Genomic DNA, 13085 nt, shown 5'->3' with positions numbered 1-13085 from the left:
AACCAATTCAATGGTTATCCTTCTCCTTAAGGTGACTGTACATTCTCTGTTCTGACCTTCCATCTGAGAATAATTGAGTTGATCTGATAATACAGCACTCAGATGCCACTGCTGTTCAATCACTCCCAAGATCTTACCTCCTTGATACTCTGTCAAGGAAAGCATGCCATAAGAAAGCCAAGAACAGGCACTATCCAGAGGACTCAGTGATCATCAACCCCTGGGAAAAACCTGCCCATAGATGTGTGCCACCAGGAGGTGGGATCTCCAGAGACCAATACAGGATTTCATGTCAGTCTCTGAGAAGCTTCCATCAAATAGAATCTGAGAAGTGAAGGAAGAGAATCAGTTACTGGCTGTCCAGTAAAAGGGTCCATTCTGTAAGGTCCCTGGCTGCAGCTCCCGCAGCATCTGTTTCTTTCATCAACTGCATAGTGAGTGCTCAATAAATTCTTGTTGAATAAATGAGTAAGTGAATATCACCAAGAGTCAAGCAGCAGAATCTTTTTTTTTCTTCTCCAATTTCTACTTATTTTCTTATCGATTTTATTTTTTAAATACACGACAGCAGAATATATTACAATTCTTATCACACATATAGAGCACAATTTTTCATATCTCTATTTGTTTATAAAGTAGGTTGAAACCCAATTCGTGACTCCATACATGTACTTTGGATAATGATGTCCATCACATTCCACCATCCTTGTTAATCCACTACCCTCTTTCCCTCCCACCCCTGCCCTATCTAGAATTCATCTATTTCTCCCATCTCCCCCTCCCTACCCCACTATGAGTCAGCCTCCTTATATCAGAGAAAACATTCAGCATTTATTTTGGGGGGATTGGCCAACGCCATCCATTTACCTGCAAATGCCATGATTTTATTCTCTTTTATTGCTGACTAAAATTCCATTGTGTATATATGCCACATTTTCTTTATCCATTCATCCACTGAAGGGCATCTATTTTGTCTCCATAGTATAGCTATTGTGAATTGTGCTGCTATAAACATTGATGTGGCTGTGTCCCTGTAGTATGCTGTTTTTAAGTCCTTTGGGTATAGTCCAAGGAGAAGGATACCTGGGTCAAATGGTGGTTCCATTCCCAGCTTTCCAAGAAATCTCCATACTGCTTTTCATATTGGCTGCACCAATTTGCAGTCCCACCAACAGTGTATGAGTGTACCTTTTTCCCCACATCCTCGCCAACACTTATTATTGTTTGTCTTCCTAATAGCTGCCATTCTGACTGGAGTGAGATGGTATCTTAGAGTAGTTTTGATTTGCATTTCTTTGATTGCTAGAGACGATGAACATTTTTTCATATATTTGTTGATTGATTGAATATCCTCTTCTGAAAAGTGTCTGTTCAGGTCCTTGGCCCATTTGTTGATTGGGTTATTTGTTTTTTCAGTGCTTAGCTTTTTTGAGTTCTTTATACCCTAGAGATTAGTGCTCTATCTGATGTTTGAGGGGTAAAGATTTGCTCCTGAATGTAAGCTCTCTGTTTACCTCACAGAATGTTTCCTTTGCTGAGAAGGAACTTTTTAGTTTGATTCCATCCCATTTATTGATTCTTGGTTTTAATTCTTGTACTATAGGAGTCTTATTAAGGAAGTTGGGGCCTAATCCCACATGATGAAGATTAGAGCCTACTTTCTATTAGACGTCTCTGGTTTAATTCCTAGGTCCTTGATCCATTTTGAGTTAAGTTTTGTGCATGGTGAGAGATATGGGTTTAATTTCATTTGTTGCTTATAGATTTCCAGTTTTCCCAGCACCATTTGTTGAAAATGCTATCTTTTTTCCAGTGCATGTTTCTGGCACCTTTGTCTAATATAATATAATTGTAATTTTGTGGGTTAATTTCTGTGTCCTCTATTCTGTACCATGGTCTAACAGTCTGTTTTGGTGCCAATACCATGCTGTTTTTGTTACTATTGCTCTGTAGTATAGTTTAAGGTCTGGTATAGCAATGCCACCTGCTTCACTCTTCCTGCTAAGTATTGCTTTAGCTATTCTGGGTCTCTTATTTTTCCAGATGAATTTCATAATTGCTTTTTCTATTTCTATGAGGAATGCCATTGGGAGTTTGATTGGAATTGCATTAAATTTGTACAGTGCTTTTGGTAGTATGGTCATTTTGATAACATTAATACTGCCTATCCAAGAGTAAGGCAGATATTTTCATCTTCTAAGGTCTTCTTTGATTTCTCTCTTTAGAGTTCTGTAGTTTTCATTGTATAGATCTTTCACTTCTTTCATTAAGTTGAATCCCAAGGTTTTTTTTTTTTTTGAGGTTATTGTGAATGGGGTAGTTTTCCTCATTTCCTTCTCAGAGGCTTTGTCACTGATATGCAGAAATGCCTTTGATTTAAGGGTGTTGATGTTATATCCTGCTGCTTTGCTGAATTCATTTACTAGTTCTAGAAGTTTTCTGGTGGAGTTTTTTTTGGGTCTTCTAGGTATACAATCATACAGAATCATTTTGTCAGAAAATAAAGCTAATTTAAGTTCTTTTTTCCTATACATATCCCTTTGATTTCTTTCATTTGTCTAATTGTTCTGGTCAGTGTTTCAAGAACTATGTTGAATAGAAGTGGTGAAAGAGGGCATCCCTCTTTCACAGTTTTTAGAGGGAATGCCTTCAATTTTTCTCTGTTTAGAATGATGTTGGCCTGGGCTTAGCATAGATAGCCTTTATGATGTTGAGATATGTTCCTGTTATCCCTAGTTTTTCTAGTGTTTTGGACATAAAGGGGTGCTGTATTTTGTCAAGTGTTTTTCTGCATCTATTGAGATGATCATATGTTTCTTTAAGTCTATTGATGTGATGAATTACATTTATTTATTTCCTTATGTTGATCCAACCTTACATCCCTGGGATGAATCCCACTTGATCATGGTGCACAATCTTTTTGATATATTTTTGTATTCGATTTGTTAGGATTTTATTGAGAATTTTTGCATCTATGTTCATTAGAGATATTGGTCTGAAGTTTTCTTTCTTTGATGTGTCTTTGCTTGGTTTTGGGATCAGGGTGATATTGGCCTCATAGAATGAGTTTGGAATTACTCCCTCTTTTTCTATTTCCTGAAATAAATTGAAAAGTATTGGTGTTAGTTCTTCTCTAAAGGGCTTGTAGAACTTGGCTGTGTATCCATCTGGTCCTGGGCTTTTTTTGGTTGGTAAGCTTTTTATGGCTTTTTCTATGTCCTCACTTGATATTGGTCTGTTTAAATTGTATAGATCTTCCTGACTCAATCTGGGCAAATCATATGACTTAAGAAATTTGTTGATGCCTTCAGTGTCTTCTATTTTATTGGAGTATAAGATTTCAAAATAATTTCTAATTATCCTCTGTATTTCTGTAGTGTCTGTTGGGATATTACCTTTTTCATCACATATGCTGGTAATTTGAGTTCTCTCTCTCCTTCTCTTGATTAGTGTGGCTAAGGGTCTGTCAATTTTATTTATTTCTTTTTTCAAAGAACCAACTTTTTGTTTTGTTAATTTTTTCAATTGTTTCTTTTGTTTTGATTTCATTGATTTCAGATCTAATTTTAATTATTTCTTGGCTTCTACTATTTTTGCTGCTGGTTTGTTCTTTTTCCAGGGCTTTGAAATGTAGAATGAGATCATTTATTTGTTGACTTTTTCTTCTTTTAAGGAATGAACTCCAAGCAATGAATTTTCCTCTTATACTGCCTTCATAGTGTCCCAGAGATTTTGATATGTTGTGTTTATGTTCTCATTCACCTCTCAGAATTTTTAAATCTCCTCCTTAATGTCTTCTGTGACCCATTGTTCATTCAGTAGCATATTGCTTAGACTCCAGGTGATGGGGAAATTTTTATTTTTTTATTTTGTCATTGATTTCCAATTTCATTCCATTATGATCTGATAAAATGCATGGTAGTATCTCTATTTTTTTGTATTTACTAAGAGTTGCTTTGTGGCATAGTATATGGTCTATTTTATAGAAGGATCCATGTGCTACTGAGAAAAATTGTATCCACTTGATGCAGGTTGAAATATTCTATATATGTCAGTTAAGTCTAAGCTATTGATTGTGTTATTGAGTTCTATAGTTTCTTTATTCAACTTTTGTTTGGAAGATCTGTCCAGTGGTGAGTGGTGTGTTAAAGTCACCTAAGATTATTGTGTTTGTCAAATTAACTCTTGAACTTGAGAAGAGTTTGTTTGATGAACACAGCTGCACCATTGTTTGGGGCATATATATTTATGATTGTTATGTCTTGTTGGTGTATGGTTTCCTTGAGCAGTATGTAATGTCCATCTTCATCCCTTTTGATTAACGTTGGCTTGAAGTCTATTTTATTTGATATGAGTATGGAAACCCCTGCTTGCTTCCGCTACCATGTGAGTGCTATGATTTTTCCCAATCTTTCACCTTCAGTCTGTGTATGTCTTTTCCTATCAGATGAGTCTCCTGTAGGCAGCATTTTGTTGGATCTTTTTTTAAATCCAATCTGCTAGCCTATGTCTTTTGATTGGTGAGTTTAAGCCATTAACATTTAGGGTTACCATTGAGACATGGTTTGTATTTCCAGCCATATTTGTTTATTTTTGTTATTTTTCTTGAATTGGTTTTCCTCTTTGATTAGTTTTTCCTTTAGTGTACTACCTCCCTCACACAGCAGAATCTTAAAGAAGCAAAAATTAAGACAAGAAGTCAACAAAGTATATGAGAACCCAGATGATGGTAGCTGGCAGGAAGCAATGATCACTTGGGTTCCGGCACAGAACAAAAAGGATGAACTGTGCAATCCAGAATTCCATAATATGAATCCCCAATCCCACCATCTACTAGCTGTGTGGTCTTAACCTTAATTTCCTCATCTACAAAATGGGCATAATAACAATAGTAGTATAATCTCCATAAGGCCATTCTAAGAATTAGATGAAATAAAATATGTTAAGTGCCTGATACACACTAAATACTCAAGAAATGATAGTCATTGTTGTTTATGGCAGGAAAAGGATTTAATTAATAGCAAACTGTCAGTAAAAGCCTTCCCAGCTAATTGAATCTGAAAGCCACCAATCTCGATTACCCGCATATTAAGAATGTTACCAGTCCTGGGACTTAGGCACAGGAAAGAAAGACTGAAGCCCAGTTTGAGACAATTATTGATTCCAAAACAGAAGTAACCTTTGAAAATATAGTTTGAGTTTCACCCCAGAGGCAGAAGTTGATTAAAATCATATATAAACCAAAAGAAAAGAACAGGGAATGGATATTTGCAGCCCTCACAGGCTCATCGGCATTGACCTTGGTTTCTTTCTCTCTTCTAATGGAACAAAAGCAACTCACCCCTTTGGTGCCCACAGATTTCTTTCTGTTCTTTCTTCTGGTTTAGCAGCCCATCCATAAAGTTTAGGCCTTCACCCTGCAAGGGAAAAGATGGTGCAGTTTTTAAGCTGGTTTCCTCTCCTCTTACACAGATCCACAAGATGCACTCCTTCTTGGACTACATCATGGGTGGCTGTCAGATCCAGTTTACAGTAAGTTGATTGTTCGTTCTTCTTCAGAGGGAAAGAAAGGGGAACGGTACTGGGTCTGTTAAACCCAGGGTCAGTTTTGTTCAAGTCTCCTTGCTGATGTCGTTGTGTGGGATCATGTTTCACAAATGAGTTTATCCTCCTATTTTCTCCAGTGCATATGGTTGGTTCTCAGCATCATAGCAGGATTCTTGCCATGCAATCTCAGGTGATCTGAGGAACCCTCGTGATGCCTTCCATTCCGTCAGTAACCCTATGAGGAATGAAATGTAGGTTGCCAGATTTCAACACTTGGTGAAAAGCATGGGTAGGAAATGAGTCATGCTAGTAAGAACTAAAACAGATGCCTTAGTTGTGCTCGAGTGGCCAGAAGACAAATACCAGTGTCATACATGAAGGTTAGTGCCAAGGGCTTTATCAGTCAATAAAAAGGTAAATTCCAAAGATTGGGGAACCAGGTTGAAATCAGGCTGAGAAATAGAATGGATGTCTAGTCTTCACACATGAATTGATGATCATTCATATATATAACCTGTGAGTTCATGAGATTTATATACTCCTAATGTATATTGGGTAGGTGACCTGGGTCTTTTTAAAGTCCCCAAGTAGAAGTTTGTGAGACCATCTGTCCAGGAACCACTTGCTTTCATTAACTTCACATTGAAAATCTTCCTAGGCTAGGGCAGATGTAACCTCCAGAAAAAAAAAAAAAACCCAGAACCAGATGGCAAAATAGAGATATGCTAAAACCCATGGGAAGGCAACATGAACATAAATCAGAGAGATACAATCTGTACAGTGTTTGTTTCTCAACTCACAGAAGCACACACATGGAACTAAGCCCTCTTTAGTTCCCTGGCCTGCCTCCGACAGGTGAGAAAGGCATGGAAAATGGGTTTAATTTTTTTTGTACAGGTTTGGGACCGCAAAGAGTCAACAAAACTAACATACCTGGGACCAGAAATAGTGGTGCTCACAGGACTAAAAGAGGGAATCACAAAGGGTCATTCAAGTGGTCATTTGATAGACCCAAGTTTTCTTAGCTAAATGCTTATCTGTTCCACTCAGAAAAGTCTACCTATGACCTGCCTAAACTCAGGCACTGCTCACTTACTCTTGAATACTTTTGTGTGTGTGTGTGTGTGGTTCTGGGGATTGAACCCAGGGCCTTGTGCATGCTAGGCAAGCACTCTACCAACTGAGCTATAGCCCCAGCCCCTTACTTACTCTAGAATACTTTAAAGGAGCTAATTATTTGGTCACTTGTCCAAAGCCTAAGATTCTCTAATGATCCAGTGGCCCATCCCTCCTACATGCACACTGGCACTTACAGAAGGTAGCGAACAGGTTTACTGTGGGTATACAACTAACACATCTGTTCGGTTGGTTCTTTGCTGTTCCAGGTCTATACAAATGGAAGCAGGGAAGGGAGCAAGGTCATAAATGACAACTACTGGAGATAGTTTCCCAAGATGTTAGGCAAAGGAACGATTTCAGAAAACTATTTATAGGTTTTTCAAGGGAAAGCTTTATTGATTTCAGTTTGTTTTAGATTCTATAGCTCCTATGCTGTTGAAGAACTTTTTATTCAACCTTCAAAGGCATGCTTTGCCCTTGGAATTGTGCTGCAAAGAATCAGCCCCCCAAAACCCAAGAGTTTAATCCCAAAGCATTCCCAGCTCCCTACCCTGAGTCTTGGATATCCCAGTGGCCTATCTGACACAGGAATGTTGCCCTTCATTCTTTGTTTTCTCCTTTCTCACTTGGCTAATTATCCCCAAATGGAAGGGGAAGTGTTTGCCACAAACCGTACCCCAGTCCTGAACTGAGGGCCACCAACCGTACCCCAGTCCTGGATTCTCATCCCTTCCAGTGCCAACTGAGGGACTCTGGGGTATTTGAGTGGAGAGAGCAGTATGCACCAAGGAATGAAAAGATGAGAAGAATGTGCAGATAAATGCTGAGAGAAGGGGGACAAGTCATCAATAATTCCTGCCACAAAACTCTTCCTCCTGCAGCATTGCAGGCTAGAGACTCAGAAGAGCATTGCTAGGTATTCCATGTTGAGTGTGCTGTTAAAAAAAAAAATCCTAGTTACTTCAATGTCATTTTCCTCTAAAATTAATCTGCTTTCTCATATAAAACTTATATCTCAAGCAGTACAATCTAACATAAATTATAAATTATAATGCAAACAGTAAAAATTAACATATTTAATTTGGTCTAGAAGTGTTTGCTTTCTTCCCAGTAATTCTAGTGAAGCCATGTAGCAACATGAAAAGGAAATGGCAGAGATAAGAGAGGAGAAGAGGGCTTCCTAGCATTGAGAGGGATAGAGGGGAGAGAGGAGAAAAGTGTTTTATTGCAGTAATTCTCTTTTTTTTTTTTTTGGTACTGGGGAGTAAACCCAGAGTGATACTTTACCACTGAGCTACTGAACTACCCCAGCCCTTATTTGTTTGTTTGTTTGTTTCTAGACAAGTCTCACTAAGTTGCTGAGGCTAGCCTGAAACTTGCTGTCCTCCTGCCTCAGCCTCCCGAGTTGCTGGGATTATAGGCATGTGCTACTGCTATGGGCCCTCTAACCCTCCTTAAGCCAAAAATTCCCACTGGCACATGATAGGCTCCGTGGCTCCTGAGCAAACCCAGTAGCTTTAGCCGAGACAAACTTTCTGTTACTCTGGAGAATTACCTTCAGGAGCCAGAGGTAACATGTGGTTCTGAATGTTCTCCATTTGCTCCTCAGGAGCTATTCCTCCTTCTCCACCTGTGCTCTCTGTGCCCCAGGAGACCGACCTCTGGATACACTAGCCAGGCTCTCCTGCTCTTAGCCTTTGGTTGGGTTTGACAGGCAAGAGGCTCCAATCAGAGATCAAATAGGAGATAACAACCAGGAATAGTCATTCCCCCAGCTTTCTGCCTGCCAAGCTGTGGCTTGGCAGCAGCCTTCTTCCTCTGCTGAAGACAACAGTTCCCATCAGGGTCCCTGTCCTGCAGATGGTTCTAGTAATTGCTGAGTTCTCATCATTGCTCCTTCTTACCTTTTCTGGTTGGTTTCACCTTAATTGTTGTCAATCATCTCTTTTCAATGGGTTGTTTGTTTCTGATAGAGACTCTGACCAGCACAGATGACATGCAGGAGCTTAAAGAAAGGTCTTGCACCTCCCGTAGACATTGGTGCTTCCACTTCAACTTAAGAGAATTAAAGCCGGGTACAGTGGTGCACACCTGTAATCCCAGGGACTTGTAAGGCTGAGGCAGGAGGATCACGAGTTCAAAGCCAGCATCAGCAACTTAGCCAGGCCCTGAGAAACTCCATGCTATTAAAAAGTGCTGGAGATTTGGCTCAGTGGTTAAGTACCCTTGGGTTCAATCCCTGGTACCAAAAAAAAAAAAGAGAGAGAGAGAGAGAGAGAGAGAGTATTAAAGATGAGATATCCTTGTCTTTAGATGCGAGGCTTCTCAAAATATTTTTGTTGAATTGTAATCAATCAAACCCTAAACCTTTAAGGGAACATAAATTGGAGGGAAAGAAACAAATTGAATGGATATATATGATACTGGGCTTTTTTTTTAGAGCACCTTCATGAACCTAAATATTTATGCACATGCACTTATATTTTCCAATGCCAAATAACACGACCTTACTTGGGTTAATATGAATAAGCGGGATATATTTAGGGGGATGTTGGAAAGCATTTGGGGCTCCAAACTTGAGTGGATTTGAATTCCAAGGTTATTTGGTAGATAATGGAATGTCCAAAAGGATCATGAACATGGCATTGAAGCCAGTAGCAAATGCTTTAGAGAATTAAATCTGGGGGGGGGGCGCTGGGGTTGTGGCTCAGAGGAAGAGTGCTTGCCTAGCATGCATAAGGCACTGGGTTCAATCCTCAGCACCACATAAAAATAAAATAAAGGTATTGTGTCCATCTACAACTAAAAATAAATGTTTAAAAAAAGAAGAAGAAGGAAATCTGGGAATGTTTGCCAAAAGGTATTGATAGAGTATAAAATATGGAGTAAGAAAAGACTCAAGCCCACCACAACAGGCCTGGTGCAGGTCAGGGGAAAAGGCTGAACGACTATGGCACCAATAGGAAGAGGTATTGTGGGAAGAGACAATAAGCTGGGGCCTATGACACAATGAGGAGACTGAAAGCAGAGAGTATGATGAGTTTATGAAGAAGCTAAGAGGTTTTTTTTGCCTTGCTGACAGAATATGGCCATCTTGTTCATGTAAATGCACAAGTTAAGAGGAACTTGAGGATGAATTTGGTTTTGGACACATTGGAAGTACTTTCAGGTATCCCGGTGCAGATGGTACTTATAAATATGAACCTAGGTTTCAGGAAAGATGTGGAGCCACACATGCATGAGGCTGGATCACATGACCAAGGAGAAGAATGCAGAAAGACAAGGGACTTGAAGACAGGAAATTGTAAAGGACTTCCATCTGGTGGCGGGGGCAGTGAGGGGGTGACTAGTAAGAGAAGAGATGCCAGTGGAGCAGAAGGTCTAGGAGGAGCCAGGAACTCAAATGCCCAGGAGGGAAAAGTTACAAGATCAAGGGCAACAATCCTGTTGGACTAAAGAGAAGACAGAGGGTAAAGAATAACAAGCCACGACTTGGTTATATGATGAGAAGATACATGGCCTCTAAAGGACAAAAGAAAAAATTTTAGCAGAATGAGATAGATGAGACCCTGGAGTTAGGGAGGAAACAGAAGGCAAGAAAATGAATACAGAAGGTCTAAGTACTAGTTCAAGAAAGTGGAAGGCGGTGGGATTAGGCCCCAAGTTCCTTAATAAGACACCTATAGCACAAGAGTTAAAACCAAGAATCAACACATGGGACGAATTCAAACTAAAAAGTTTTTTTCTCAGCAAGAGAAATAATATGTGAAGTGAATAGGGAGCCTACATCCTGGGAACAAATTTTTATCCCTCACACATCAGATAGAGCTCTAATCTCTAGGGTATACAAAGGACTCAAAAAGTTAAACAACAACAGAAAAAAACAAACAAACAAAAAAAACCCATCAACAAATGGGCCAAGGACCTGAACAGACAGTTCTCAGAAGAGGACATACAATCAATCAACCAATACACGAAAAAATGCTCACCATCGCTAGCAATCAGAGAAATGCAAATTAAAACTACTCTAAGATATCATCTCACTCCAGTAAGAATGGCAGCTATTATAAAGTCAAACAACAACAAGTGCTGATGAGGATGTGGGGGAAAAGGTACACTCAGACATTGCTTGTGGGACTGCAAATTGGTGCAGCCAATATGGAAAGCAGTATGGAGATTCCTTGGAAAACTGGAAGTGGAACCACCATTTGACCCAGCTACTCCTCTTCTCAGACTGTATTCAAAAGACCTAAAAATGGTATACTACAGGGACACAGCCACATCAATGTTTATAGCAGCACAATTCACAATAGTTAAACTGTGGAGCCAACCTAGATGCCTTTCAATGATGCATGGATAAAAAAAAAAAGTGGCATTTATACACAATGGAATATTACTCAACACTAAAAAATAACAAGATCATGGCATTTGCAGGGAAATGGATGGCATTAGAGCAGATTATGCTAGGTGAAGTTAGCCAATCCCTAAAAAACAAATGCTGGATGTCTTCTCTGATATAAGGGAGGTGACTCAAAATGGGGTAGGGAGGAAGAGCATGAGAAGAAAATTACCTCTAGATAGGGAAGAGAGATGGGAGGGAAAGGGAGGGAGAAGGGGAATTGCATGGAAGAGGGAAGGAGACCCCCTTCGTTATACAGAATACAAGTATGAGGGGAAAAAAAAAGAAGTGGGTCACATTAGATTGGGTAGAGAGGAGTGATGGGAGGGGAGGAGAGGGGAAGGGGGAATGGAAGAACAGCAGAATAATAGACATTATTATTGCTGTGGGTATATATGTGACTGTATGACCACTGTGATTCTGCAACCTGTATTCTCAGAAAAATGAGAAATTAGATCCCATCTGATTCAAATGTATGATACGTCAAGATCATTGTACTGTCATGTGTAACTAATTAAAACAAATTTTAAAAAATGAAAAAAGAAATAAATAAAAAGACCTGCCATATAAGAAAGAAAGAAAGAAAGAAAGAAAGAAAGAAAGAAAGAAAGAAAGAAAGAAAGAAATTTGTAGGCAAAGGGAAGGCAAGGGGGGAAAACAGTATGGCAGTTCAAGAATTCAAAAAGAGAAGGTTTTAGGCTTGAATCTGACCTGAGCAGAGGAGAATGCCCCATGAAGGGAAAGAGAGAAGAGATCCTAAAAAGAGTCCTTGTCAACGATTCTTATTATTTTTGGCCACCTAGACACTTGAGAATCTGATACACCATCCATATCCTCTTGCTAGAAACTGCATACACCCAACTTTGCACACGACTTGGGGAGGTCAAGGGCACCCCTGAGGACAACCTTCCTACATCATGTGAATCCTTGAGTCATAAGAACTCTAAAGCAATGTTGCATCTCAGTCTTGGAAGAGGTGAGTCAGGTGAAACGGAGACTGTGGGGAAAGAGATTGGGTTTGGCACGTGGCACCACAGCTAAAAATAAAACCAGATACTAGAATTTCACACACGAGATACAGAATTAGAGACTGCATGGAAGAGGCAGGCACCATAAGATATTTGGAAAGGAAATGGTAGAAGAATTAAAGGTTCCCTTTGAAAGATACTGCTTTTTCAGGTGCACAAAAATGTTCATTGTAACAAAGATTTTTCACAGAGACAAGCTGTAAGCAACTTCAATATCCAGCAAAAAGACAGCGGAGATGCAAATTTCAGTACTGTTGTGCTTTCTTTAAATGGACCATGATAAAGCCATTTTTAATTATAATGACAAGGATTAGGTAATAACATGAGGCAATGGTTATGATATAGTGAAAAAATAACATAAAGAAGAGCTATTCTGTGATCACAACTATATAATATTATACACACATAGTGCATATACTAAAATTTGGACATACTACAGTACATACATAGTACATATACTAAAATTTGAGTATGTCTCCAAGAAATCATATGTTAGAAACATAATTCCCAAAGCAACAGTGTTGGGTAGTGGGGTCAAGTGGGAGGTATTCAGGTCATGCGGGCTCTATTCTCTTGGATGCAAGAATATTGACTGCAAAAGGGCCTGAGTCTGAGAAATCAGTGGTTATATGATGCCAGCACTGCGCTCTTCTACTTCCCAGCTTCTAGATACATGAGCCCAATAAATCTCTGTTTATTGCAAATTACTCAGTCCATGTTATTCTGTTATAGCAGCACAAAATCAATGAAGACAGTATGTGTGAAATAACTAGAAAAGAAAAATTAATAGAATCCTGAGTGGTGATTTTTTTTCTTGCTTGTGGATAACATTTGTCTCATTTATCATTTTTAAAAATTCAAAAAAAAATGATATTCTCTCCCTGATCTCTGCCTTCATTTAATAATATAATATGATATAATGGAATAAGCTAAATTTGGCTTCTCCCATCTGACCTTCAAGCCTAAAAGTCAGATTACATATTTAAAGGTTC

General features: G+C 39.0%; 1 protein-coding gene across 4 annotated transcripts in view; it reads left to right on the top strand.

Annotated features, from left to right (window-relative positions):
• Positions 1–13085, top strand: part of Cpne4 (copine 4) — a 455030-nt gene that overhangs the window by 405387 nt on the left and 36558 nt on the right. For all 4 annotated transcript variants that reach the window (XM_078043313.1, XM_078043315.1, XM_078043316.1 and 1 more), the window contains exon 10: positions 5473–5532. In XM_078043313.1, the coding sequence (XP_077899439.1) occupies positions 5473–5532 (60 nt within the window). The remainder of the gene's footprint in view (positions 1–5472; positions 5533–13085) is intronic.

Source organism: Ictidomys tridecemlineatus, chromosome 3, assembly GCF_052094955.1.
Source record: "Ictidomys tridecemlineatus isolate mIctTri1 chromosome 3, mIctTri1.hap1, whole genome shotgun sequence".
Taxonomy (NCBI): domain Eukaryota; kingdom Metazoa; phylum Chordata; class Mammalia; order Rodentia; family Sciuridae; genus Ictidomys; species Ictidomys tridecemlineatus.
This window is presented reverse-complemented; position numbering and strand designations above follow the sequence as displayed.